We start from the raw sequence: 27,954 nt of genomic DNA, 5'->3' as shown, positions 1-27,954 counted from the left end.
TGGTAAATTACATGAAAAAACAGCTTCTCAGGAGGCTGCATTAGAGGGCTGGGCTTGTGCATCCATAGGATTTAAAGGGATACATTTTATGACAATGATACTAGCTCAGGGGCCTTTTGAGCTCAATTCCTGGGTGTATTTGAAAGTTAATTTTCTCACCAAGCAATCTCTGTAAAAGGAAAGTGCTACTGTCTATGTAAGATGAAGCTGAAAGGCACAGGGAGTGTGAGGTTATGGCAGAACTAAAAGGCGACAGGACTAACCTTCACCAGTCTCTTTCTTTCTCCAGAAAGGCCTGAAAAGGTTAAGGCACCAGCAGATTCACAGGGACAGAAAGACAACATGGGCGGGTGGGCCACGTACAGTGCGAAAGTTTCTAGCAGAAAAAACACGATAGAAGTTGGCCCACTGCCCCATTTCTGTCCATTCACAAGGGGACACGACATAGGTTCCTAGCCATCAGAGTGACTCTGCACAGGTTGATGAGCCTCTTTGAGTCTTTTTCCTCATATGTAAGAAGGCCGCCAGGAGGAGGGAAATATTTCTGGCTCCTGGGATTTCATAGATGACTGCCTTTATTACACAAATATTACCTTTTATTAAAAATGTGTTTTATCGTTTTAGAGACAAGTTCTCACTGCTGCCCAGGCTAGAGTACAGTGGTTATTCACAAGTGTGATCACAGTACTCTGTGGCCTCGAACTCCTAGGCTCAAGCAATCCTCTGGCCTCATCCTCCTGAATAGGTGGGACTTACAGGTATATGCCACTGTACCTGCCAGTAAATATTATCTTTGTATGTACATAGAAGATTTCCTCTTGCTGGGCATTCATGCAATTTCTGAGTAAATTCAGAAGAATAAAACATCTACACTGACAAGATACATTTTAAAAAAATTTTTCAAATAAAAAAAAGGCTTTGAAATGCAGTAAGAAGTCAAGTCTTGTATATTTTGCACATCTCTGTCCTCTACTCTGTATTCATTTCCTACTGCAGGAAGCTGACGCCACAGCTGATCCCAGTTCAACAAAGACACCAGCAGGCCACTTAATGTTTCTTCACTGTATTAACTGCCAAATGAATGCAATTCTCAAGGACAGCTCCCAGGGTCCCTTAACTTTGTTCTTCCCAGGAGAAATCCATTTTGCAGCCAAATGTGACAAGTAGACTCGGACCAGACACATCTGGCACAGTCACTGTCCTGTCACGCTGCCTATGTGGACTAAGGGCATCGTGTGTGGCAGCCTCTGAAGGCCCTGCTACGCCTGCTCACCAGCACCACCTCCACCGGCTGCCGAGACTTTGCCAGGCGCCTGGGCTTCTGAGGTGCGTGAGGCCTGCTTCGGCAGGCGGATGGGTACGTAGACATTGGAAGCACAATGCTCCTTGAGGTACTCTCCTCCCTTTTCTTCATATTCTTTCCTGGTGATCCAGGCTTCATCATCATCTAGGTGGGCCAAGGCCCAGTCACGAGCACCGTACCAGGCGTCTAGCACAGGATTCAAGGCAAGGTGAACCTGAAACACAAAGGGAACATCTACCAGAAGGGCATCTCCACTAGGGCTCTGGGCTTCCAGAGTGAATGTTCAGCAGGCTCAGCCCTTTACAGTTTATCCCCAGAAATACACACGTAGGAGGGTCCCAAGGAAGACAGAGCCAGGCTATGCTGCACCCTCCAAAGTTGAGCTGAAATGCCCAGACTTCCCAAAAGAGCAGAGAAGAATGCAAGGCATACCTAACATCCCCTCACAGAACAGGTGGTTACCAGATATTTTACAAAAACAAGACCTGCCACTCTGGGCAGAGAGGGGCCAGTTGCCCAGCCTCCTGCTCCATGAGGCTGTCAACCAAAGTGGGGGACAGGGGTGCAGTGGAGGCTGGCACTCAACCTGGAGGAAAGGCCTTCCTGCCCCCATCTCCCTCTTTGTGAGCAGAGAGAAGCAAAGGCTGATACTAGGTGGCTTTGGCCAGGGTATTAAAGAGCCTCAGGAGAAATGGCAGCAGAGAGGGGCAACCTGGGCATTCGTTCTCTGTGATGCTGCCAGTGTTTAGTTCCCACTGCTTCTTAGCCAAGCAAGGCTGGGGTCAGCAGCTCTCTGAGGCCCCTCAGGGAGGTGGACCCGACCGTTCAGATAACACTCCGTAGCTCAAACCACACCTCCTGTGTCCCATGTTCTAGAGTCCCTCGTCTCACATACCGCTTTCCTCTCAGCCCCCACCCACTATCGCAAGTGCAGGGCAGGTCACACAAGCAGCATCATCATGCCCAGATGGAGGAGAACGGAGGTGAAAAGGTGCAGGCCCAGGAGTCCCCCTGCTTGGGCTCAGTGCAGAGGCGAGGGACTTGTGAACAGGAACCTTGTCACACAATGAGGGTGAGAGGAAGCCCTACTGCCCCAGAGCAGGAGAGTCAGTGAAAGGATGCCTATAAGGTACCTGGTATCCTGTCTGGTGTAGAGTATTCAATAAATAAATGGCTACCATCATTATTACTGATGAGAATGCAATAAGACATATGTTAATGGATTATACAACCATAAAAAGGATGCTCTGGAAATGTACCTATTGATACAGAAAAACTATCGCAATAATTTAAAGTAAAAAAAAAAAAGGGCTACAGAACAAGCTATCAACAATCTTTTTGTTGTTTAAATTAATCATACACGAGAAAAAAATGACCAGAAAGTATACATATAACATTGTTCAAAGGCTGGAACTATAATTTTTTTTTTCATTTTGGCCTATTTAAATTGTCTGGTATTTCTGTGATGTTTTTTAAATGTTTTGCTGTTTAAGAAAAAAAAACAAGAGAAACTTTATGTTTTCAAGAAGGTTGTAAAAGTTGTGCAGATCTTGGGGTTTTCTACCTCCTAAGGACCATGCAGGGCCTGAGACAGCTTGTGCATCTGAGCCCCTGCTGAATACATCATCTAAAACTGCAACAGCAAGAATGGGAAGGCGAAGTGAGGCTGGGGGGAGTCAGGGCTAGGCCACATGAGGCCTGAGCAGCTAAAGGACACGGCTGGGAAAGGATCTGGTGGCCGGGTTCCCACAACCAATGCCCATGAAGTAACTCATGTGAGGGGCTTTGGGGGTTACCAAAAAACGGATCTTGGAAATCCGCTAAGATTCTTTTCTTGACACTTTGCACAAGTCGGCCCTGCCAGCGTGACTCAGCCTGGTGCTCATGCTTCCTCTCGCCACCCCTTGGCTTCAGCGCTGCTGCTTCTCATTCCTCTCCCACCTCTTTCTTAGATTCCATCATGAGCATCCTCTACCCTCCTGCAGCCCTTGAATGCTGTTTTTCTTCAGGGCTGAATCCTTGACTCACCTGCCCTCCCAAAGAGTGCCATGAGCACACTTAAATGAGAGGATGCGAACCCACCCTAACCCCTTAGCACTCATCAGCAGCTTCTTCCTGTGTGTCCACTGGAAAGTCGACTAAACCCCCCAGGAAGTGAAGTTCATTATTCTCCCTGCAAAACTGTTCCTCCTCCCAGACTGCCTAGTCCAGTCAATGTCATATCTGTCACACTAGTTGCTCTACCTAGAACTTGGGAGTTGTCTACAGTCCCACTTTTCTCACCAAACCTTGTCTACCATCAAGTTCTGACAACTGTGCTAATTCCTTAACTTCTCTTGCATCAACTCCATCCTTTCCTCTCCCTCTGCTACTGCCTTCGTATGTCCTGCACAGCTGGCAGGCAACACTGTGCCAAGCACTTGGAACACATTTCACAAGACAGAGGCCATCTCTTCTGTCATGGAGTTGAGTCTAGTAAGGGACATAGGTAAAGACAGGGAAGGCTTCCTGGAGGAAGTGACAGCTAAACCAGCCACTGAGAGAGAATTGAATGACCTAGAAAGAATATTCCATGCAAAGGGAACCAGTGTGTGCAGAGGCCAGAGACAGAAAAATGTGGCATATCTGGTGAACTAATAGTACTTAACTCTGGCTGAAGTGCAGGTTGGAAGGGAGAAAGCTGAGGTTGGACAGTTCTTGGAGATCAGATCATAAGGGGCCTTGTACACCATGGGAAGTGGAGAGCAGTGAGGACTTCTTCCCAAAAGGCTGGGAGCTGCCTCCTAGCTGCTCTCCTGCTTCCAATATTTCTCTTGATATTCCATTTTTCACACCATTGTCAAAAATATCTTCCTAAAATGCAAATAGAATCACATGACTCCCCTGCTTAGACTCTTTATCATGGCTCACTATAGCCTGAAGATAACAGTTAAGCAGAAAAGAGTTAATCTGCTGGTCTCAGTGGTTCATGCCTGTAATCCCAACACTCTGGGAAGCTAAGGTGAGAGGACTGCCTGAGCCCAGGAGTTCAAGACCAGCCTAGGCAACATGGCAAGACCCTCATCTCTACGATAAATAAAAAAGTTAGTGGGGCATGGTGCCATACACCTGTAGTCTAGCTACTTAGAAGGCTGAGGCAGAAGGATCATGCCACTGTACTCCAGCTTGGGTGACAGAGTGAGAATCCAACTCAAAAAAAGAAAAGAAAGAGTTAATCACATAGCAGCCTAATCTTATCCTTAGAAAAGCACGCTTTACAAGGTGATCCCTGGTAGGCATCTGGAAACTTATATTCTGGGGGGGCTCCCACCACTACCTGATAAGAGGGGCTCACTGTGCCTATTCACACAAACGATGTGGCTTATGCTTTCCTTCTGCGAGTCTGGAATTTGGGTAGGCTCCAAGTAGGACGTGTCTGTGTGATCCACCCCCAAATAAAAGCCCTAGGCACTTAGTCTCTAAGGAGCTTCCCTGGTTGGCAGCATTCCATGGTTGTTACAGCTCATTCTGGGGGCACTGGGTATGTCTCATGTGACTCCAGGTGAGAGGACTCTGGAAGCTTACACTGGTTTCCCCCAGACTTCACTTCCTGCACCTTGTCTCTTTGCGATTTTGCTCTGTATTCTTTTGCTGTAGTTAGTCATAGTATGATTATATGCAGAATCTTGGGAGCCCTCCCAAAAAATCATCATGCCTGGAGTGGTCTTAGAAACCACCAACACAACAGCTAACATCTGAGTTTATTACATGTAGACCCTGTGCTGAGTGTTTTATGTGACCAGTATGCTGAACCCTGGCCACAGGTGCTGTGATTATTCCTTCTTAGCACTGAGAAAATGGAAGTTAAGCAAAATGCAGTAAGGGTGACAGAGGACCACACCCTGCATGTACACTACATCATGTGGCAGAGTGGGGGCACTACATCATGTGGCAGAGTGGGGGTACGGTCAAGCTTCTGGCTGCACAGGCTCTGCATGGTGTGGGCCGTGCTGACCTCTCCACCTCGTCAGCCTCCTCTCCTCCTTAGCAGCCACACACTGCAGACACACTCAGCCATCTCACATTCCCTCAACAAGCTTTTGGCCCCCGAGTCTTCGCTCATGTTAGGCACTCAGTCTGGCATGCTCTCTGCAACCTACCCTATGCCCCACTGTCTAGGTGGCACACAACTACTTATCGCTAGGAGATCCAGTTCCATAGGGACTTCTCTGAAGGTGGCCATGGCTGTACATGTATGTTTATGGGCTAGGTTTCCATAGTCTATTTACTTGGCCACTGTCCTCTCAAATATCAAGAAGATCTTTGTAGCAAGGGGCTGTGTACAGGACATTTAGCATGGTCCCCATGGTGCCTGGTCCATAAAGAGAGCTCAGACCATGCTTCTTGGTCATTAGGGATTTGGCAGATAAACTGTCAGGCATTCACATCAGTTATTGTTTTTTGAGTAGAGTTATCACTCTGTCGCCCAGGCTGGAGTGCAGTGACACCTTAACCACAGCCTCAACCTCTTGGGCTTAGGCAATCCTTCCACCTCAGCCTTCTGAGTAGCTAGGATTACAGGGGCATGCCACCAAACTCAGCAAATTAAAAAAAATTTTTTGTAGAGATGAGGTCTGTGTTGCCTAAGCTGGTCTTGAACTCCTGGGCTCAAGCAATCCTTCCATCTCGGCTTCCCAAAGTGCTGGGATTACAGGCATGAGCCACCGAGCCTGGTCAAAAGATAGTATTTTAGAATAATGGCATGGGAAAATGTTTGTGATAGGTTAAGAAAGTTCAGGTTACAAAAGAGTACACACTTGTGTGCAGAAAATTTATGGACAAAAAGCTCTGCCTATAGGATGGGGGACTGGGTATGGGGAATAACTTGATGTATACTCTTTCATTACTCTTTGAGGTTTATTATACATGTCTTCCTTTTTAAAATAAAGTAGTATAGAAAACATAACGTCCATTCTGCTCTAAACATAAAGACAAGAAGGAAAGCCACAAAAATGTTAACAGTGGTTATCTCAGGATAATGAAACTGTAATCTTCTTCATTACACTTTATTACTTTTGCAGTCAGAAAACAAATAATTAATGCCATCTTCAAAATAGTTGGCAACATGGACGATTAGTACCTGAAAAGACGACTGAAAGGGTCTCATCTCCAACAGCTCCTTCTCCATTCTGGCTTTCATCCCAGGATACATCGTGTTCCCACCAGTGAGGAAAATGTTCTGAACCAGCATCTCCTGAACATCCTTTGGGTACCTAGGAGAGAAAGGACTCTTTCTTATATAGTCCCTCCAACATGAGTATCAGAGGAGAATACAGATGTGGAAATGTAAGTTCTCAGTACAAAATAGAAAACATCTAAACAAAAAGTTAAAACAAATAAAGCCCAAGCTTTCATTTTTCACTGTGTCTCTACAGAATGCTCGTCTAAAGTTTCCAAATAACCAGTCAAAACCTTAAATTGAATAGTCAACTCATTTCCTTACCATGATTAGAATTTTTACACTTTTGCAATACATGTTTTTTTAATCAGCTTTTGAGTATTACTTCACATACATTTTTACAAAGTCTGACAAATTGTTATATACCAGTAACCATAACTACAATCAAAATATAAAACATTTCCACCATCCCCAAAAGTCCTCCTCCCTTTTGAAGGTCCATTTCTCTACTTGTGTCTTTTCTCTCTTTTTTTTTTAATAATAGCTTTATCTTGGATGTGCTTGATCACTTTCCCACTCACTATTAGGAGAAAGCTTAAAGCCACTGTAACAAAGCAGCTCCAAAGCTTTCTTTCCTTGCTAGACGCATTTCCTTCCCGTTATAACCAACAACAGTCAGAGTACTACAAATTCTATTCCCTACTGGTCTAACTTGAATTATGAAATCTCACACTGCAGGAACACGCCTGTATAAATGGGTGAAGGGAGGTGCATTTCCATGGAATGTAAATTCTTAAGTAAGAAAAATACTTGCAAGGAGGGGAAAAAACTTTTACATGCTCAGCAATATTCTTAGGATGATTTAAAATCACTAGTCTTTAATAATGCAAAGGTTTACATGAAAGCCAGTGTACATGTTGTTCAAACACAAAAGAAACTCTTAAAGCTCCTCAAATCAACTGGGTACTTACAGGTTCAGAAAACAATTACAGAGCCCCAGGAAGGTGCCAGGCCTGGTGATAAGCAATAAAAGATTATCTGATCATAGCAAGTCAATAGAAAGAAGAGAGCGAGGTGGACTTTGACAGTGCCTGACCATCAAATCTACCATTCAATACACAATCCATGGAAATGGCTCAGGAAGATATAAGGAAAAAAGGTTTTACCATCTTACCTGTCCAGGATGTACTGAAGAGTCTCTGCGATCCCAGCCTGCTCTTCTCCTATGAGAGATGGCTGGAAAATAATTTCTGGAGCTCGAATTCTTTCTGTTCCAACAAACAGCTGATGATATGCTGCCAAGTTAAACACGGGCTTTAAAAACCCAAGGTTTAAAAGATATTTTTAGGCCATAATGACAAACATCCCAAGTACTAATTTCCTTAAATTCCATTTCTTACTCCAAAATAGTTTCTGAACTTTATTCATGACAGAATAGCCTCTCCGCAACTCTCTTGACTTAATTCAATTTTCTACCTTCTTTCAACCTGACAATTGTAAACACCTACCATCTACATCCTGAAATGGCCTGAGTTGCAGGAAAGAGGCTTTGTGGAGCAGCAATAAAGTGCCAGCATGGGGGACAACCCTCCCACCCAGAGACTTGCTTAGCACCCCTGATCCCTGCACAGCCAGGACGTTCTCTCTGGGTGGGTCCCAAACTCAGAGCAGTTTATCTGGTTGCTACTGTAAGGACAGAAACACAGACCCCCCCCCAAAGATAATTAAATAAAATGACAATGGCTTAAATGGAAATGACACCACTAAAAACCAACCTTTGGATCTAAAGTTCCCAATTACTTGCCCAAATGTTTCTGCCAGGTAGATTGTTTTTTACAGATTCCTAGATCTCAGTGCTGGAATCTCTATCAGTCCCTAGGAAAGCCTCCACTGACTTCAGTGTTTTAAGTACTGATATTTCCTTTCTCGAAAACACAACTGGGATTTTAAAAAAAAAAGTCCTAAATACGCAGACTAGACTAGCCCAGCAATCTATGTCAAGAGCCTCAAAGCACAAGCATGGTCTGCAGAAGTCAAACCTGGACAGTGGCAACCGGCTTCTCCACTTCCGGTGTCTCCTCTGAAAACAAGGGATCGAAATCATTCATGTTTTCCACATCTTCCAAAGATGGCTCCAACTGCTCCAGGTCAGGTGTCTAAGAAGAGAACAGGATAAGAATAAACAAAACAAAACAGAACCTATACCTTCAGTCAGCCTTAGTTCCTTTAGTTCAGAGTCACAAAAAAAGAATTGGGATCTTGCCCAATGTTCTAAGAGCTTACATAAAGACTATGAAAATTTTCCTAAGTTATTTTTAAAAAAGCACATACATGAACACAGATTAAAAGATAAAAAGCTAGGAATGGGCTCTGCGTTTATCTCCTACCCTTCCTACTTATTCAGGCTTGATTCACCCTCGCCTTCTGATGGTGCCAGCTCAGGGCTGGGTCCCGGGAAGACTTGCTGCTTGCATTAGTCACACCACCACACAAAGCTGGGTGAGAAGGCTGCAACAGATGCTGTCCTATGAGGTAGCTAGACTGCCAGCAAAACTAAATTAATTCCTTAATAATTAAAAACTATATGTGCTAACACTAACAGGCTCAACAATTAGCCCCTTAGCAGCAGGTCCCGTTGGGCTGGGGTGTGACTGAAGGCCCCGGTGGCAGAGGCTTCCTCTCTGTGGAGCCTTGCAGGCTCCCCGCTTTCATGACAACACTCCTGGGTGGGGCCTAGACATGCTGGCCCCACTCCCAACAGAGGGGCTAGGGCATTTTAACCTGTACAAAAGAAATTGGGGGGTGGTTCTGGAAGACATCTTCAGCCATCTATTGTTCTACCATTTGAAAGTCCTCTTCTGGACTCAAGAAGGAGAAGTTACAGGAAGAAATATTGTGCTGCATCCCATGGAAGGATCCTCCAACAATGATGGCTGCTGGAGAGTGGACTGTCTCAGGTCTCCAAGGTGGCACCTTGCAGAGGGTTCAGGCAGACTCGGGAACCAATGGCCAAGTATGACAAAGAGGAGAGTCCTCCCTCCAATGAGTACCCATCCTCTGAGTCTCTACTTCTCTTAGAATCTATACAGTATGTACATCACTGACATAATTCAGAGGATTTAAATATACTTCTCCAGGACTTATTCACATGTACTACAAACGTAAACTAGTATTTAAACTCACTCTTAAATAAAGCAATACTCCTCAATACCACACATACACTCACACATCAGAAGTCATGTGGCATATATGGCATGCAGAATGGGTGACAGTGTATTCTAAATTTTGTTCAGCAAAGACGATTCTACCATTAAAATTTAAAGGGAATTTTCCAGGCTTGAGGGTAAACTCTCAAAGAGAATGTTTCTTTCTTTCTTCCTTCCTTCTCTTTTTTTTCTTTCTTTTTTAAAGAGACAGTCCACCTATGTTGCCCAGGCTGGACTTTCTTGGGGTTTTCTTTTTTTTTTCTTTTTTGAGTCAGGGTCTCAAGCTGTCACTCACCCTGGAGTGAGTGGCACAATCACCATTCACTATTAGCCTTGACCTCCTGGGCTCAAGCGATCCTCCCACCTTGGTCTCCCAAAGTGCTAGGATTATAGGCATGAGCTACCATGCCTGGCCCCCAAATGTTTCTTCATCTGAAACTAAAGGACAGGATGAGAAGGCTGATTTAATTTGAGGCGGGAAGAAAATGGGTTGGGTGACATGCATCTAAAGGACCGTGCTCTCAGGGAAGGAGGCAAAAGGGATCTCTGCCAACACTAAATCAGATGCAGGGAAGCAACACATGCTACCTGCACAATACTCACTGTAGATATTATTACTACCTTTTATGGGTGAAGAAACTGTAGCTCAGGGAGGTGATGTCACCTGCTCAAGGTCACATCACACTAGTCTGCAGTGGAAGTTTGGCATTGGCAGGAGACAGAACTGCTCAACTCCAAAGTCTTTGCCCTTCCTTAAGGTGGAACTCAATAAATCATAAGTCTAAGCACCAGAAGACAACTGGGGCTTCAGGAGGATGGAAGAGACCTGGCCCAGGGTCAGAGTGGGTAACCCAAGAGACGAATGAGAGATCTTATCTGCTGTAGCAAGACCAGCTAAAGAGAATGGCAGGCTCCTCTGTCTATGCAGGGCAGCAGAGAGTATGTAAATGAACATCCCTTAGCCACCTGCAGTCTGTGATCTGAAAGACTCTCAGCTCCCCTCACAGGAAAGGAGCTTTACCAACAGAAGCGCCTATGTCTATTTTGGCTTGGTACAAAACCCAGCTCTTCAGGAATGACTCCAAAGGGGTCCCAGGAGAGGACTAGCAATGGATCATCGAAGTTCCTTTTCATTTGGTGGCTTGTCATCTAAGATGACAGTGTGGCAAAACAGGTTTTGAAGACACATTGATTCAGCTCAGAATGGCAATCAAGACAAGTCTCAGTTGCCTGTAAAGTGGAAATGATAGAACCTATTCACTGAATTTTGAAAATTAACTAGGATGACACTCGCAGAAGTGCTCAGCACAGAGTTCAACATGCCACATGCTCTATTATCATCAGCCACTGCCACTCCTGCCACCTTGGCTTATACATGGCATAGAGAGCTTGGAATTCCACCTCCATTCCCATAGCTCTTGACAAATTCCAGGTCCACATCAGCTCTTGTCTACACGTTTTTATTGTCTTCCCACCTTCAGCCTCACCTCTCCCATCATCCTAACTGCCATCAGTTATTTTTCCAAAATAAACGTCCTTACAGCATTTCCCTGCTCAGTATCCTTGGAAGGCTCTATCTGAAGAGTAACATGCAGGCTCTTTAGTCTGATGGGAAAGATCTGCACAGCCACCTGCACTTCGTCGTCTACCACCACCCTTCTTGCTCATACCTACAGCCTTGCCTGCACATGTGGTTCTTTCCACCTAAAATATCCTTCCCTCCCCCTTTCCTATATACTGAAATGAAGTAATCTTTCACAGTCCACCTAAAACATTTCAATCCTTTCTCAAAAATCCATCTGTGTTCCCATATCTACTGCCACACCTGATATGCTTCATTACAGTCAGGATGGTACTACAATCCCAGGCGGGTTTTTCTTTGTTTGAGGTACCCAAGAGAGCAGGAACAGTATCTTAAACAACTCTGTATCACTGGTCCCTGGCACACTGTGCCTGGCACTGAATGGAGGGCCCCTGGGATATACCCTCAAACTTCCTTGACACAGAGAAGATTGTAAAACTTTGGGTATCAAAAGGTTTCTTCAGCTGCAACAAAAATATCATCATTCATCCTCATCTAGCTATATCAAAAGCATGTCATATTAAAAATAAGACAAATTCTTAGTTTCATTGAAAATGGTAAAAAGAGTATTTACTTATCCCAATTCATATGATTCGCAGTGAGGAACAAAGCTAATAATTTCAACACAGAGAACAGGCATCGAACAGAGAACAGATTTCTCTACCATGGCTGGTTTTTCTTCCCCCAGGGTCTGCCAGGGTCTCCTCATGTATTGTGTTCAAGAACACTTAACATGACTGTTCTTTTGGAACTAAACAGAATGACAGTTTGCCAAACATATCCAGAAGATGCAGCATGATTCCCTAAAAGCCTTGAGCAGCATAACAACAAGCAGAGGCCAACTCTGATGTTAGCTCATAAAGCAAGAGAACTTTCTATATTTGGCCCATTGTGTTTTCCAACAAATGATGATTTTCTAAAACTGTGTCTCCCCTCCTACCCTCTCATGCTTTGCTTGCAGCTCTGAAAAGCAAGCATCTTCTAGTTTAAACACTCCATTAGAATGCTAACAAAGCCTGTTCTTTTTACAACAGTCTCCTAGAAATAATTGCAGAACAGCAAGGGCCAGAATGGATTGGTCTGTAAGAAAAAATGGAATTTAGGAAACACTGTAGGTCAAAAAATTCCAGCTGTACTAATTCAATTCAGTCATTGCTGCATTCGTGGAATTTCAATATGAATTTTGGTTCACATGTACCTACCTATTCATGTCATTCTAAACAAACCATATTGCTGGAAAATACTACAAATACTTTTTGAAAGGTAGAACTGGCTTGTCAGTGTCCAAATTTATCCCTCTAAACACCAACAATTACCCTCCATAAATGCTGGCTGATCATTAACGCTTTGGTGACATATCAATCCATCAAATTTGTTGTCTACAGAGAAATCTTTTGAAGTCCAACTTTCAAAATCTCCCAAGCCCAAGGAGATTTAAATATGTATCCCCAGAGCACAGAACAAAGTGAGTGCTTAGTAAGTATGTGCTGAATGAAAGAAGTGGCTGAATCATCGCATGTAACAAACACAGAGGGATGAACAAAGAGGAAAAATCCGTTTTTAAAAAAAACTGGTTTTTACATCTTTACGGTGGTTTTTCCTTTTAAAATCTTACCTGCATGTGGCTTAATGGCACCTCTCTGATAAACAAAGCTTACATCCTGTTGCTATGTTGAGCATAATAAAAACGAAATATGGATGAATACATAAGAAAGAAAACATGGTTCTGTTTCAGCAGATTATAGCTCAAATCTGAAACACAGACCTGAAAACTGGAGACGCACACTAGAAAAGGCACATTCGTTCAACTCAGTTGATGTGGAGCACCATGGGGGAGTCAGGTGACAGGAAAGGCCATTTTTCCCGAGATGTCCGTGGTCCAGGGAGATGGGTCTACTAGCCTACCTCAGGGTCTACAGCATGCTCACGGCCAGTCCTGTCCTCACATGATCCACAGCCTGTCAGCAAGCACAGAGAATGTGAGGCTGACAGCAGGAGCTGTAAGGAGCCTCCAGCAGAGAGTCTGGCACTGAAAAAGGGAGCTTCACACTGAGCCACAGACAGCCTGACATCACTGACAAGCACCATACTACCCCAGCAGCAAATGGCACTGACATGGATTTTTCCATAATATTCTTTCTCTCTAAAGGCATAAGTCATTAAGAATGTAAAGAAGGTACCAGGGTCTAAGCTCTTTTGGCCACATCAACACATATTAACAGTGCACAGACAGGGAACCAGAAAGGAGAACAAGAGAAAGTCTGAGAGTTTATCCAAAGAGTTAGTTTTCAGTAACTAATAAAAGGCTAATCTTAAAGTAACCTACAAATGTTTTATTGAGCACGACAACTAGCTGCTTTAAAAAATTTATAAACTATGTATGAAGCATGATGCCTGTCCTTAGGACACATCAAGATGAAAAGGAGGTAAGTGATAATCAACCATAATATATGTATTTAATAAGACACATTAACCAGAAAAAAACTAGAGAAGTGTATGACTATCAAATGACCATCAGAGGAGCAGGTTCAGGTTCAAGACACCACCACAGGATTGCTATGTGAATATTCTTTCCATTCTTTTTTTTTATTTTTTTGGAGACAAGGTCTTTCTCTGCTGCCCAGGCTAGAGTACAGTGGCATGATCATAAATCTAACTCTCTGCAGCCCCAAATACCCCATCACACTCAACTAATTTTTTTTTTAAATAGATACAGGGTTTTGCTATGTTGCCCAGGCTGGTCTCAAACTTCTGGCCTCAAGCGATCCACCCGCCTCAGCCTCCCAAAGTGCTGAGAGTACAGGGATGAGTAACTGCACCTGGCCAATGTTCTTCCTATTCTACATGCATACTTGCCCCTCTCAGAGGGACAGAGGTCTACAGAATACCACTCTGCTCTCTTTTTCTCCTGATTCTGGTTACAACCTCTTTGATGTCAGCCCTCTCAGAACCCCCGCTCCTCTCAGGAAGGACTGCTCCCTCCCAAGGCCCTCAGTCACCTCTGGCTTGCTGTCTACCACATCCACCTCAAGGTTGACTTCTGCTTGGAGGATTTTCTGCTTAGCTTGCTCCACTGCTGAACTGAGCTTCTGGATGTAGGAATGCAGCTCTTCAGGGGAATCCATGTTCAGCTCTATCAGAGCTTTGTGAAATTGATCCATCTGGCCATCCTCTAGAAGTTCCTGAAACCACAGCAGTCACATTTCATCCTCAAAGACAAACAGTGCAATCACAAACAGAAAGGAACGAGAAGTAGCTTCAAAACCAAACAGAGGGCCAGACATGGTGGCTCACACTTGTAATCCCAGCACTTTGGGGGGCTGAGGCGGGAGGATTGCTTGAGCCCAAGAGTTCGAGGCCAGCTTAAGCAGCATAGCTAGACCTTGTCTCTATTAAAAAAAAAAAAAATTAGTGGGGTGTGGTGGTATATGCCTATAGTCCCAGCTACTTGGGAGGCTGAAGCAGAAGGATTGCCTGAGCCCAGGAGATTAAGGCTGTGGTGAGCTATGATTGTGACACTGTACCCCAGCCTGGGCAAGAGTGAGACCCTGACTCAAAAAAAAAAAAAAAAAAAAAGAGAGAGAAAGAAGAGCTACAGCCGAGGAAGGCTCCCAGAGATCCCTGGCCTGCCCTAACAGAGTCATTAACTCCAGCTCCTCCAGTTTTGTAGAGCTGCTTCATCTCCAGCTGCCTCTAGGCTAGCATGTGTCACAGTTCCAGCATCATCTGGCTAGGCAAAACTAATGGTAGTGACAGATGTCAGAAATGTCATCTTTTGCAGGATGAGGTGGGAAAGCTATTGACTGAGAGGAGAAATGAGGGAGGCTTCTGGAATGCTAGTAACGTGCTGTTTCTTGATCTGACAGCAGAAACATGGGTGTGCTTCACTTTATGAAAATTCATCAAGGAACAGATTTAAGATCTGTGCACTTTGTATCATGTGTACTACTCTTAAATTAAGAGGCTAAAAAAGAGGAGATATAAGACAAAAGTAAACAAAAGAACAAAGCTGGCGACCACAGCTCTTTCAGAAACAGTTGCTTCTATACTGTACTGTACAGTGATACACTTTATACAGGAATCCCTCTGGATTCCTTCTTGATCTCAAAGGTAACTTAGTCAATGACAGAGAAAATTTTCTGAGACTGCCTTGCAGAGCACGGCTGGGGCCTAATGCTGGACCTGGACATAGAGCAGTCTGTCCAGCCTCTCCTGATCCAGTTGCAGCTTCTCCTCCCGCCGTCGGGCATTGAGCTCCTGCAGACGCCGCAACTGCTGCTGCCGCCTTTCCTGTTTTTCCTCAGAGGTCAGAGTGCTGCCGAGGAGCTTGCTAGAAAACGGGAGTTGCATCTTGTGGACGTTGTTCTCATAATAATCAGGGCACCGCCATTTCTGCAATTCTTAAAAGAAACAATTCTGGCAGTTAGGAAATGAAAACACTAGTAACACAAAAATTAAAATCAATACCAGGGTTCCAGATATAGGCAAGATGGAGAAAATACATTCCACCTCATCTCCGAATCCATTCAGTCAACTAAATGCAGCTATAAAATCTAATATATTGCTGTGGATTTGCTCTAAACAAGTTGTAAATACAGCTCGTCAGACAGAAATGACACCAGAAGGAAGCCTGGAACACCAGGAATGAAGAAAGAGCAGTACAAATGATGAAAATCTGGTTAAGCATAACAGATGCATCTCCTCATGCATTCTTTAAAGCAGATTTGACAGCTAAAAGTAAAAATCGTAACACCGTCTGGTGCGTTTCCAATATATACAGAAGTAACAATTAAGACAACTCCAACATAGACAGGGAGAGATAAAGGAGTCAATATAGTGCTAACATTTCTGCATTCCACTTGAAGTGGTAAATACTGATTCTAAGTAGGCTGAAAAGTTGTGTTTACTGTAATCTCTAGAGCAAACACTGAAAAACTACACAAAAGGTACAGTAAAATAGATTAAATGCACCTAAAAAAGTACAAATAACCTAAAAGAAGGCAGGAAAGAGAAACAGAAACAATAAGCAGAAGGAACAACAGAAAACAAATAATAAAATGGTGAGCCTAAAGCCAAACATATGCATAATTAAATTAATTATAAATTGACTTGTACCAATTACAAGATACAGATTTAGAAATGGACTGAATAGATTTTTAAAAACTGACCCACCTATTAAGAAACTCTCTTGGATTAAAAGCAAAAGATGGAAAGACATACAATGCAACCACTGATCAAAAGAACGTTTAAGTAGCTATTTTAATATTAAAGTAGACTTCAAGGCAAAGAAAATTACCAGGGAGAAAGAGGGACATCACATAATGATAAAAGGTCAATTTGTCATGAAGACATGAGAACCCTAAATATGAACCTAACAAAAGATTCAAGTATCTGAGAGCAAAAGCTGACAGAATGAAGGAAAAACAGGAGTATTCACAATTCTACCCAGAGACTTCAACACTTTAACTGATTGTTGAATCAACTGAGTCAATAGCTGGAAATAAACAAGGATACAGGAAAACAGAACACCACCACCAACAGCATTAAATGACACCACAGAATATTCCACCCAACAGAAGACATGTTCTTTTCAAGTGCATGTGGAACTCCTGCCAAATTAAACCATATTCTGAGTCATAAAACAAATTTAACTAATATCAGACAAATAAAGATATTTGGCCATAACGGAATTAAGCAAGAAATAAGTCACAGGAAGATAACAGGAAAATCTCCATACATTTGGTCATAAAATAACACTTTTTTTTGCTTTTTGTCACTTTGTTAGTTTTCTGCAGTTATCAATTGCTCAAAGAAGTCACTGAGTAAAACGAGAAAATATCTGAACTCAATAAGAATAAAAATATAATATCAGAATTTGTGGGATGCTGATGAAATATCTATCTGCAAAACCTATAATAGCCTGCTGAAATAGCTTGCTGACATGAGTAAGTAATTCCATTTTGTAATAGGTCTTCCATCTTAGCCTAGAGATGACCCCCTTATGTAACCTTTTCATAATCATACCGCACACCCACATTCCTGTGCCCCTCAGTGATTGGAAACTCCCTAGTTGTGTAAATTCTGTAACTACCCCTTACTAATCATATGGTCTGCCAAGAAATATCAATCAAACTGTACAGCTTATGTAATGTTTACCTTTAAAAACCCACTACTTACTCTGTTCGGGACCGAGAGTTCTTTGGACTAGTGTCCACTCTCAATTGCCAGTATCAATAAAGGACACATAATTTGACCCTCTCTACGTGTTGGTGGCTCCTTTCTCACTATTCAGCTATAACATTTGGAGGCCCCAGCGAGATAGTTGCCAACCTCGGGAGGTGACCTTGCTCTAGCTCTCCCTTGGCTCCGTGGAGGAGTTATAGGGGAGGCGCCCCCTGAGTCATTCCAGGGCCCCATAACCTCTCACCTGGCTCGGAGGGAGAAGGAGTGATTGCCGATTTCCTCCCACCTCAAAAATTCCTGAGTCTGTCTGCGTTCTCCTAGGAGTTAAGAATCTGTTTAATCTGTATGTGGCCACAACTCTTTTAAAAAGGACAGAGCCTGACGAGGTCACTCCTTAGACGCTGTTCATTGACCCAAGATGTTGGTAGAACAGTGTCTCGGTTTAAGATCTGGTTTCTGTTTGCAGTGTCTCAGTTTAGTATTTGGTTTCTGTTTGGGTACCCGCTTTGACTTCTAATTGCTTATGAGGTTGGTCCCTTTCCATTCTTTGCATCCTTGCTGTGCTATTTGCTACAGGGCGTGCTTCTGCTACACCTCAAGATTGATATTTAGGCTATAAACTTTTATTAGCCTTTGCTTATCTCTTTATAATTGGAGGTCTGCTTCTCATCAGGTGCCTCCTGTGATTTACTGGTTTTTAACAATATGTGGTCTAAGGCCTCCAAGTCTACAACTACAAGTCCCCTGGGCTGTATGTTAAGAAACTTCTCTGTCAGGTTCACAGAGAATTATGGAGTACATCTCTCTAAGGGCAAGCTCTGGACCTTCTGTAAAATTGATTGGTAATGTTGGATGGCCCTCTACAGGGTCTCTGGATGTTCATGTTACTCAGATTAAATTTGTTTTGTTTGTTCTGTTTATGGCCATAATTCTGTTTTCTGGTTTCAGAGTCCTGATTTTAGTTTTTTTAGTTTTCTCTAAGTTTGTTTTTTGTCTTTCTCCCTTTTCCATTGGCATGGCTTATACAGTTCAGTCAGTTCTTACTAAAAATATAAACATCATTTAAACCTGCACAGCTTTTATTGAACTATTAGGACAAAGTTTAGCCATGTAAGCTGGTTTCAATTTTGTCAGAAATATAATTTAAATTTGAATATCTTAAAAAAATAATAATAAACTTGTTGCTGTTTTGTGGCTGAAATTTAAAGAAAAAGGTTTTTAAATCTAGATTTGTTTAATTATGTTTGCATATATACATGTTATATGTTTTGTCCAGCATGCTACCAAATTGTCTGTTAAGTGAGTACTCATAAAATACTTTACAAGTTCATGTGACTTTAGTAAATAAAATAAAAATATATCTTTAAAACTGTCAACATACATTTTGTCAAACGTTATAAAATTACCAGCTTAGCCAAGACCAGAATAATCTTTATTTCTATAAGTGCTTTGTTATAAATATGACTAATTTAAAATTGTTGGTTCCAAACTGCTAAACTTTCTGAATTATCAGTAAAATGCTAAAAATTGGCCAGGAAATAGTTCTCATAAATAATTCAGCAAGCTGCTATAAATAAATAAAAAATATAAATAAAACAATGTTTATGGGTAAATTCTTCATGTGATTTTAAAAATCTCAAAATTATTTTAAAGGTCCATTAAATGTCTAAATTACTTTCAATTAAAAAAGGAGCTATAATACAAAAAAAAAAATTACAGGGACAACAGAGTCCAAGCATGTCATCATCAATGGTATGTAAAAACCAAGATAAGAATCACAAAGGGGAATTTATGAAGAAAAAAATCTCGGCATATAATCAAATTAGTTATAATTTTTTTATCCTGTTCTAACTGCTGTTATGACTTAAAAGACAATTTGCTCTAATAGTTAATTGCAATTTTCTTTTTCCACCCAAACTTGCAAGTGCTTTAATAAATTTTATTTCCAACTTTACCATGTGTTAACACATTAATGTTAAATAACAACACTGTTATATCAGGCTTGCTAAAGTTGTATTTTATAAACAAAAGAATAAATTGCCTGTTGTGCCTAATTAGCACCCTCTTATAAAAGAGGTAAAGCTTTAAATGCTAAACACCTTCCATAGTATGATAAGGTTTAAAAAACTGGCCTACGCCTAGTATATCTGCCAGATAAATAAAGTACTGGGCACTCTATGTAAGCACAGTAAAAATGAGAACTGAACACTCTCACCTAGTTGCAGCATTGTGGTTCTAGTTATAAAGTGTGGACAATCTGTGCCTTGCAACTGAAGCTAAAATTTAATAATTTTTAAAGGTTCTTAACAATTTTGCCCGTTCATAATTATAAATAAGTAGGGACAGGGTCATTACACATCCATGTGGTCTGTTCACTCTAAAGGGCTTTGCATCAGACTGTCACTATCAGAGAAATGGTTAAAAAGTTTCATATGAATAACCTATTAAAAAAAATAAGCTTTTAAGTTTTTTTAACCAAAACAAAGCAGTGTCAGCATGGAGGACAGCAGAACCAGAAGGCCAAAGAGGCACCCCAATTGATAGTCACAATTAGCAACCAAGATGCCAAGTGCCCATCAAAAACCTGGTAAAAATAAACCTACTAAGGGGATGGTGTCCATTGCTCATGGGTACAGCTTGTGGGGACACTAGAAACATAGCTGCCTCAAAGAGGCCTAACCTCCTGGACCTTGTCCACTGTGCAGGTCAATAAGCCATTGGGAAGAAGGTACACTCTCTTCTGAAGAAAGGAGAGAACACTTGGCTCACAAATAATGGCCACCTATGGAGGTCTGCAAACCTGCTAAACTTCCTGGCACTGGCTTACTATCACCCCAGCAACCCCCCAGAGATAAACCATGGCACTGGAACCCAAATTAATTATTTATTTTAACACAGGTGCCAGCTTTTTGGTCCTGGCCATCCATGTTGAAATCACATAGCTTTATCCAAAAGAATTTTACCCTCCACCTATCAAAGGGGAAAAAAAATAGCCTTGGGGCTGCTAGGACAAAAGTACAATCCAGATATAAAGGCAGTAACATACTCATCTATACAGTTGGACAATACAACAAAAGGGTGACCGTCTTGCCATCAGACCCTAGCAGCCACTGCCATACTAACTTAAAAAACTAATAAAAGTACTTATAGACAGCATATTAATATGTTTGTATAATACATTTTTGTTCTATTTTAGTACTACTATAAATAACTTACAAAAAACATTTCAACTTACATTGATAAATCAAAGGCTTCAGACAGAATTACTTTCACTTTTCCATTTTTGGAACAATGGCCTTTTTCGTCATTGTTTACCTAATAATTTTTCCCTGTGCTCTTGCTTGATATTTTATTAAATCCAAATAATATCTGGTTAAAGCCCCACTGTTTCCCTGTGCTCTTGCTTGGTATTTTATTAAATCCAAATAATATCTGGTTAAAGCCCCACTGGAAATAAATAGGTAGGGGACATCTCTATAGCCCACCGCAGCAGGAAGAAGTTACAGAAAACTGATCCTCGCCCTGGTTTCCAAAATCATAAAAATATTTCCAAGAGCAGAAATGGGAAATAAAAGGACAGACCAAAAGCAAGAAGCCACTTTTATTTCACCCTTAAACCTTACCACAATAAAGGCTGTGTCCTAGAAAAATACATACTTTAGGCAAAAAGTAACTTTGCCAAATTTGTCTTTTTAAAAACCCAAACTTCTCAAGTATAACCCGTATTAACCTATTCCAAAGCAACCCTTCCTTAAAAAATTACCAATCAGCCAGGCTCGGTGGCTCAGCCTGTAATCCCGTGCTTTGGGAGGCTGAGATGAGTGGATTGCCTGAGCCCACAGGTTCGAGACCCACTTGGGCAACTTGGTGAGACCTCACCTCTACAATAAATCAAAAAATAGCCGGGTGTGGTAGTGCACCCCTGTAGTTCCAGCTACTTGGAAAGCTGAGGCGGAAGAATCACCGGAGTCCAGCAGGTCGAGGCTGTGGTGGCCGGGAGCGGCCACTGCACTCTAGTCTGGGCGACAGAGTGAGACTCCAACTCAAAAAAAAAAAAACTTACCAATCAGTCTCTGTTAAAGTATATCCAGTCTCTACAACAGGTCCCGGCACTGTACATTCCAGTGTTCGTGCTGTCTTGCCCACTCCATCCTCCACGCCTTGTCATCCATTGCAGCCCAACGACCTGGTTTTCGTCAAAAAGTTCCAGAAAGAAGGACTAACTCCTGCCTGGAAGGGACGGTTTCTCGTCATCCTCACCACTCCAACAGCAATCAATACCAGCCTGGATTGACCACACCTGAGGCAAAAGGGCCAGGAAAACTGACCTAACTCCACCAGTCTGTGTCATCGACTGTGCTGTAGCGACAAGGGACCCCAAATATTCACTCCCTTGTTCAACAAGGGAAAACGGCCACTGTTCAGCTAACTGGACTGCAACCAAGGACTCCAAGAACCCTCTCAAAGTCACGTTTCAAAGTACATCTAAACCGTGAAAATCAAACAGACTGGTTGCTATTTCTTTTGAATGCACTGTATTCATCCTTTATCTCTTGTTTTTATAATCCCACTTGTTTTGGGTTTTGGTGTAAGACTGCTCACTGTAGATTAGAAATGTGGCAAAAAGTTTCTGTTAATATTATCCTGTCTCCTATGCATAGAATGTATTATTACCCTACTAGGCTATGGTGTTGCTTCCTAATTTGTTTTCCCTCTCTTGAAATGACTTACCGTACTGCCTATAACTTCTCCCAAAGTTCTTTCACTTCAGAAAAAGTCCTAGCAATTCAAAACTGGACTCACAGTTCACCTATAGTCAAGTTTACTGTAAATCTCCCAGACTAGTACAAATAGAAAAAGAATGCTTATCTCAATAACCTGGAGTCCCTCAATGGATGGCAGGGATTCCTATGGCAAGTAGGGTACCAAACTACTATTATACTGAAACATGCACTCAGTGGGCAACTCCTAATTACATAAAAAACACAGAATTCTATCTTTGCCCCAGTAACCCCACTGATTATAGTTGTAATCAGGAAAACGAATTCTTTTGTCCAGACTGGAAGTGTCACCATTGCAACCTACAGTGGGGGACCTAATGACACTTCTGAAATCACTCTTTGGCCAGCTCCTGGCCCGTAACAGCCTATATACATAAAGGTTACTAATGCTCTCCATTATTCTTGGACTACGGGATAAACCTAGGGTATATGACTCTACATGAATGGTTATAACCGGGGTACCTTATTCACTATCTGACAGTGAACATTTGCCTACAAAACCACGGTCAAACCTATAGGGCTGCTGGCAGAACTGAAGGATCTCTTGTTTGGTTACCACCAACCTCCACCTCAGCCTCTGCCTTCTGCCAGCCAAGCCACTACCTCGGGTTCACCTCAATAGCTCCTGAGTTCATCTCAGTTGCTTCCAAAACTGGTCCACCAACCCCCTAGACTTTTTCCTATGTTAACTAATATGCACCATCTGCTTAACGCCACTATGCCCCAGTTGGCCTCAGATTGCTAACTCTGCTTAAAACCAAAACCCTCATACTATGTGGGCCTAGGAGTTGAAACTCCTATCATCAGCAACGCTGACAAAAGTAAATGTTCTCCGGAAACGGTTCACATTACTCTAGGTAATGTAACTGGTAAAGCTTCCTACCTTGTAACTCCAGGTTTCAATCTAACAACTTCTCTGTTCTCTGATATTTGTAACTTAACCCTCTTCCTAACCATGGCCAAATCCATGGCCTACGTGACCCCTGCCAACACCTGGTTAGCTAGTTCTACAGGCCTTACAAAATGTGCTACTACCAAAAGATTAATTAATCAGTCTACTTTATATATTACTGTTCATGTGCTACCTCAGGTTTATACTTACAGCGGCGAAGGAGCTCTTCTACTCAATCCCTTGGTCTTCCAATTGCTCGTTCAAAATGTGCTGTTCCCTTGTAGTACTTGCCTTAGTCGGGCTAAGTGTAGCAGGAACAGCTGCAATAGGCACCACTGCTCTGGTTCGTGGAGAACTAGGTCTATCTAACCTTGCCTAAGAAATTAGTGCTGACCTAAAAAACCTGCAATTTGCCATGGACCAACCCCATAACCAGGAAAATCCCTAGCTGAAGTTATCCTTCAAAATCGCAGAGGCCTAGACTTACTATTTCTATCCCAAGGCAAACTCTGTGTAGCCCTTGGAAAAGTTTGTTGCTTTTATGCCAACAAATCTGGGGTTATTAAAAATACTCTTCAAAAGGTCAGAGAAAATTTAAATAAACAACAACAACAAAAACAAAAGAAACTAATAAACCCTGGTTCCAGGCCCTGTTTAATTGAAACCCACGGTTAACAACTCTTATTACTAGTCTAGTTGGACCCCTCAGACTTCTTCTCCTCGGTCTATTTATCGGGTCCTGTGTAATAAATTGAATTATTTGTTTTGTCAAGCAACGAATCAGTTCTGTAAAACTTCTATATATAAAACCCCAGTACAATAATATACTTATGACAGATGAGTCAACGCATTGACTCATAAACAACTAAAAGGGGGGAATGAAATATCTATCTGCAAAACCTATAACAGTCTGCTGAAATAGCTTGCTTGACATGAGTAAGTAACGCCATTTTGTAACAGATCTTCCATCTTAGCCTAGAGATGACTCCCTTATTTAACCTTCTCGTAATCATACCGCACACCCACATTTCTGTGTCCCTCGGTGATTGGAAACTCCCTAGTTGTGTAAATTCTGTAATCATCCGTATCCCTTACTAATCATATGGTCCACTCTCGGTTGCCAGCATCAATAAAGGACTCATAATTTAACCCTGTCTGCGTGTTGGTGGGTCCTTTCTCGCTATCCAGCTATAACACTGAGAGGGCAATTCCCAGCATAAATTGCTAATATTAAAAAGAATAGTCCCACAGCTGAGCACAGTGGCTCACATCTCTAATCCCAGCACTTTGGGAGGCCAAGGCAGGAGGATCACTTGAGGTCAGGAGTTCGAGACCAGTATGGGCAATATAGCAAGACCCTGTCTTTACAAAAAATAAAAAATATTAGTTGGGTGGGGTGGCATGACTGTACTCCCAGCTACTCAGGAGGTTGAGGTGGGAGGTTTGTTTGATCCTAGGCATTTGAGGCTGCCATGAGATCTGTGACTGCACCACTGTACTCCAGCCTAGGTGAGAAAGTGTCTCTTTAAAAAAGAAAAAAAATGAAGTCTCACAATAATCAAAGCTTCTACCTGAAGAAACAAGAAAAAGGTGGGGTGCAGTGGCTCAGCCTGTAATCCCAGCACTTTGGATGCCTGAGCCTAGGGGTTTGAGACTAGCCTGGGCAACTTGCTGAGACCTCGTCTCTACAATAAATCACAAAAAGTAGCCAGGCATAGTGGCATGTGTCTGTAGTTCAAGCTACTTAGAAGGCTGATGCAAAAGGTTCATCTAAGCCCAGCAGGTTGAAGCTGCGGTGGCCGTGAGCGTGCCACTGCACTCCAGCCTGGGTGACAAGAGTGAGATTCCAATTCAAAAAAAAAAAGAAACAAGAAAAAAAGAGTAAAATAGACAAGGCCAGCATCACCCTGACACCAAAACCATACAAAGACAGTATAAGGAAACTATACACTAATATTCCTCATGAATATAAAAATGAAACACTCCAAAAAAATTACAAAATTTAATCCAGCGATACATAAAAAGTAATATATGTAAACAAAAATCAAGGCTGATTCCATATTTTAAAAACAATCATTATAATCCCCCATAAGGGGGAAATACTATAAGATCATCTCAACTGACGTGGCAAAAGCACTTCACAAAATTCCAAATCCCTTCATGATAAAAATGACCAGCAAAATTAGAAATAGAAGAGAACTTCCTCAGTTTGATAAGGACCACCTGTAAAAAAAAAAAAAAAACCTAGAGCTAACGTCTATACTTAATAGTGAAAGATAAATGCTTCCCCCCCAACTCACCACCCCAAGATCAGTAACTGGAAACAGGCAAACTGACAAGAATGCCCACTCTCACCTCTCCTGTTAACATTGTACTGAAAGTCCTAGCCAGTAAAATAAGTCAAGAAAAAGAAATAAAAGGCATTCAGATTGGAAGAAATAAAACTCTCCCTACTTGTAGATGACATATTTACATAGAAATTCCCAAGGAATCTACACAAACCTAGGATTGGTAAGTTTAGCAAGGTCACAGGATACAAGGTCAACACATAAAAACAAACTGCATTTCTATATACTGGCAATGAGTTACTAGAAACTACACTTAAAAAGACAAAAGAAACACTAGGTATAAATCTAATCAAACAGGTACAGGATCTATGTGCTGAAAACCAGAAAATGCAGATCAAAGAAACCAACAAAGACCCAGATAAATGGAAAGACATACTATGTCTATAAACTGGAAAACTCAACATAGTAAAAATATCAATTCTCCCCAAATTGATCTACAGATTTCATCAATATTCCAACAGAATGTTTTATAGACACAGACAAGCTAATTCTAATAGTTATATGGAAAGACAAAAGAATTAAAAGTCAAAACAATTTTGAAAAATAATAAAGTTATAAGACTCACAGTACTTGGTTTTGAGTCTTACTATAAAGTGACACAGTACTCATGACAGTGTTTTATTGGCTAAAGAAGAGACACACAGATCAGTGGAAAACAGCAGAGTCCAGAGATACAGACCACACAAATACAGCCAATTGATTTTTGTCAAAGATGTAGTCATTCGACAAAGAAGAAATAGTTGAGGAGAAAAGCTGACTAGCATCTGGGAACCTGGCTGGTAAACAGTTCCCTACACTAATATAAAACTTCTCCTCGTTAGGCGCAGTGGCTCACACTTGTAATCCCAGCATTTGGGAGGCGGCGGTGAGAGGATTACCTGAGCCCAGCAATTCGAGACCAGCCTGGACAACTCGTGGAGACCTCATCTCTACAATAAATTTTAAAAAGTAGCTGGGCTTGGAAGATTGAGGTGGAAGGATCACCTGAGTCCAGGAGTCTAAGGCTGTGGTAGCTGTGAGTGTGCCACTGCACTCCAGCCTGGGTGATGGAGTGAGACTCCAACTAAAAAAAAAAAAAAAAAAAAACACAAAACCTCTCCCTAATGATAAGTGTGGCTCATTTTGCAAAGACTACTTGTACTAACAACATGTTGAACACCTGCTTTCTTTCTAAAAGTCTAGAGTTTTGGTATGTGTTAAGCAGCAGGTACCTATGTGTCCAGTCCCCAGTGAAAACTTTGGGCAACAGGTCTTTAATGAGCATCACCAGAAAACACCTTATACATGTTGTCATGACTCCTTGCTGAAGGAACCAAGTGTGCCCTTTGTGACTCTATGGAAGGCTTCTATAAGCCTGTGCCTGGTTGCCTCCAAGCTTCACTGCACACATGCTCCCCTTTGGGATTTCTGCTTTGTAGCCTTGCACTGCAATGAACTATAACCATGAGCACAGGAACTTCTGAGTCTTGTGAGTCCTTCTAGCAAATCACCACACCTGGGAGTGGTCTTAGAGACCCCTGAAACAACAATCATTTCAACAAATGGTTTGGAATAACTGGACATCAATATGCAAACGAAAAAAAGAGAGAGAAGTGACCTAATCCCTCACACCTAATAAAAAGTGAACTCAAAATGTATCACAGAATTTAACAAAAAAAATGAGAAAACCTTCATACTTGGAGTTCTTAGACATAACAAAACTATAATCCATAAATGAAAAATGATAAACAGGACTCCATTTTTAAAAAAGACTTTTATGCAAGACACTGTTAAGAAAAGGAAGACAGTCTATAGACCAGGAGAAAATATCTCCAAGTCATATGGCCAAATAGGAATTATATCCAGAATATATAAGGAATTACCACAGTTCAACATTAAGAAAGCTATCAACTCACTCAAAAAAAAAAATAGGCCAAAAGACATAAACAGACACTTTACCCAAAAGAATATACAGAAGGTAAATATGCACTTGAAAAGATGTTCAATAATAATATATTGTATTCTTGAAAAAAGCTGAGGATTTATGTTAAGTATTCTCATCACAAAATGGTAACTATGCAAGGTAATAAATATGTTAATTGGTTAGGTTAAGTCATTCCACAATGTACACATACTTCAAATATCATGTTGGACGTGATACATATATATGACTTTATCTGTCAACTTAAAAAATAGAAGTAAGTATGTTTTTTTTTGGTGATAGGGTTTCACTCTGTCACCCAGCCTGGAGTGCTATGGTACAATCAGTTTCCTGTAGCCTGTAATGTTTTTCGTTTTTGGTTTTTTTTTTAATCTGAGTCTCACTCTGTCACCCAGCGAGTGCAGCGGCCTGCTCATAGCCAGGCAGTCTTGGCCCACTGGACTCAGCCGATCCTTCCACCTCAGCATTCCCAGTAGCTGGAACTATAGGTGCACACCCACGCCCAGCTAATTTTTTCTTCTAAATTTTTTTATTTTAAAATTGTGAGGTACAATTCAGGGTTAGGTATACAAATATTCAT

At 41.8% G+C, this 27,954-nt stretch overlaps 1 protein-coding gene across 1 annotated transcript in view; it reads right to left on the bottom strand.

Annotated features, from left to right (window-relative positions):
* Positions 1–884: 884 nt before the first annotated feature.
* The window catches only part of ACTR5 (ARP5 actin related protein 5 homolog), a 34,113-nt gene continuing 7,043 nt past the window's right edge, over positions 885–27,954 (bottom strand). Inside the window, exons 5-10 of the mRNA XM_008056524.2 lie at positions 15,432–15,649; positions 14,249–14,431; positions 8,501–8,617; positions 7,636–7,775; positions 6,423–6,555; positions 885–1,517 (exon numbers count right to left, since the gene is read on the bottom strand). Coding sequence (XP_008054715.2) covers positions 1,260–1,517; positions 6,423–6,555; positions 7,636–7,775; positions 8,501–8,617; positions 14,249–14,431; positions 15,432–15,649 — 1,049 coding nt within the window. The 3' untranslated portion in view covers positions 885–1,259. The remainder of the gene's footprint in view (positions 1,518–6,422; positions 6,556–7,635; positions 7,776–8,500; positions 8,618–14,248; positions 14,432–15,431; positions 15,650–27,954) is intronic.

The sequence above is a fragment of the Carlito syrichta genome, unplaced genomic scaffold (assembly GCF_000164805.1).
Source record: "Carlito syrichta isolate Samal-C Ts95f unplaced genomic scaffold, Tarsius_syrichta-2.0.1 Scaffold302386, whole genome shotgun sequence".
Lineage (NCBI taxonomy): Eukaryota > Metazoa > Chordata > Mammalia > Primates > Tarsiidae > Carlito > Carlito syrichta.
This window is presented reverse-complemented; position numbering and strand designations above follow the sequence as displayed.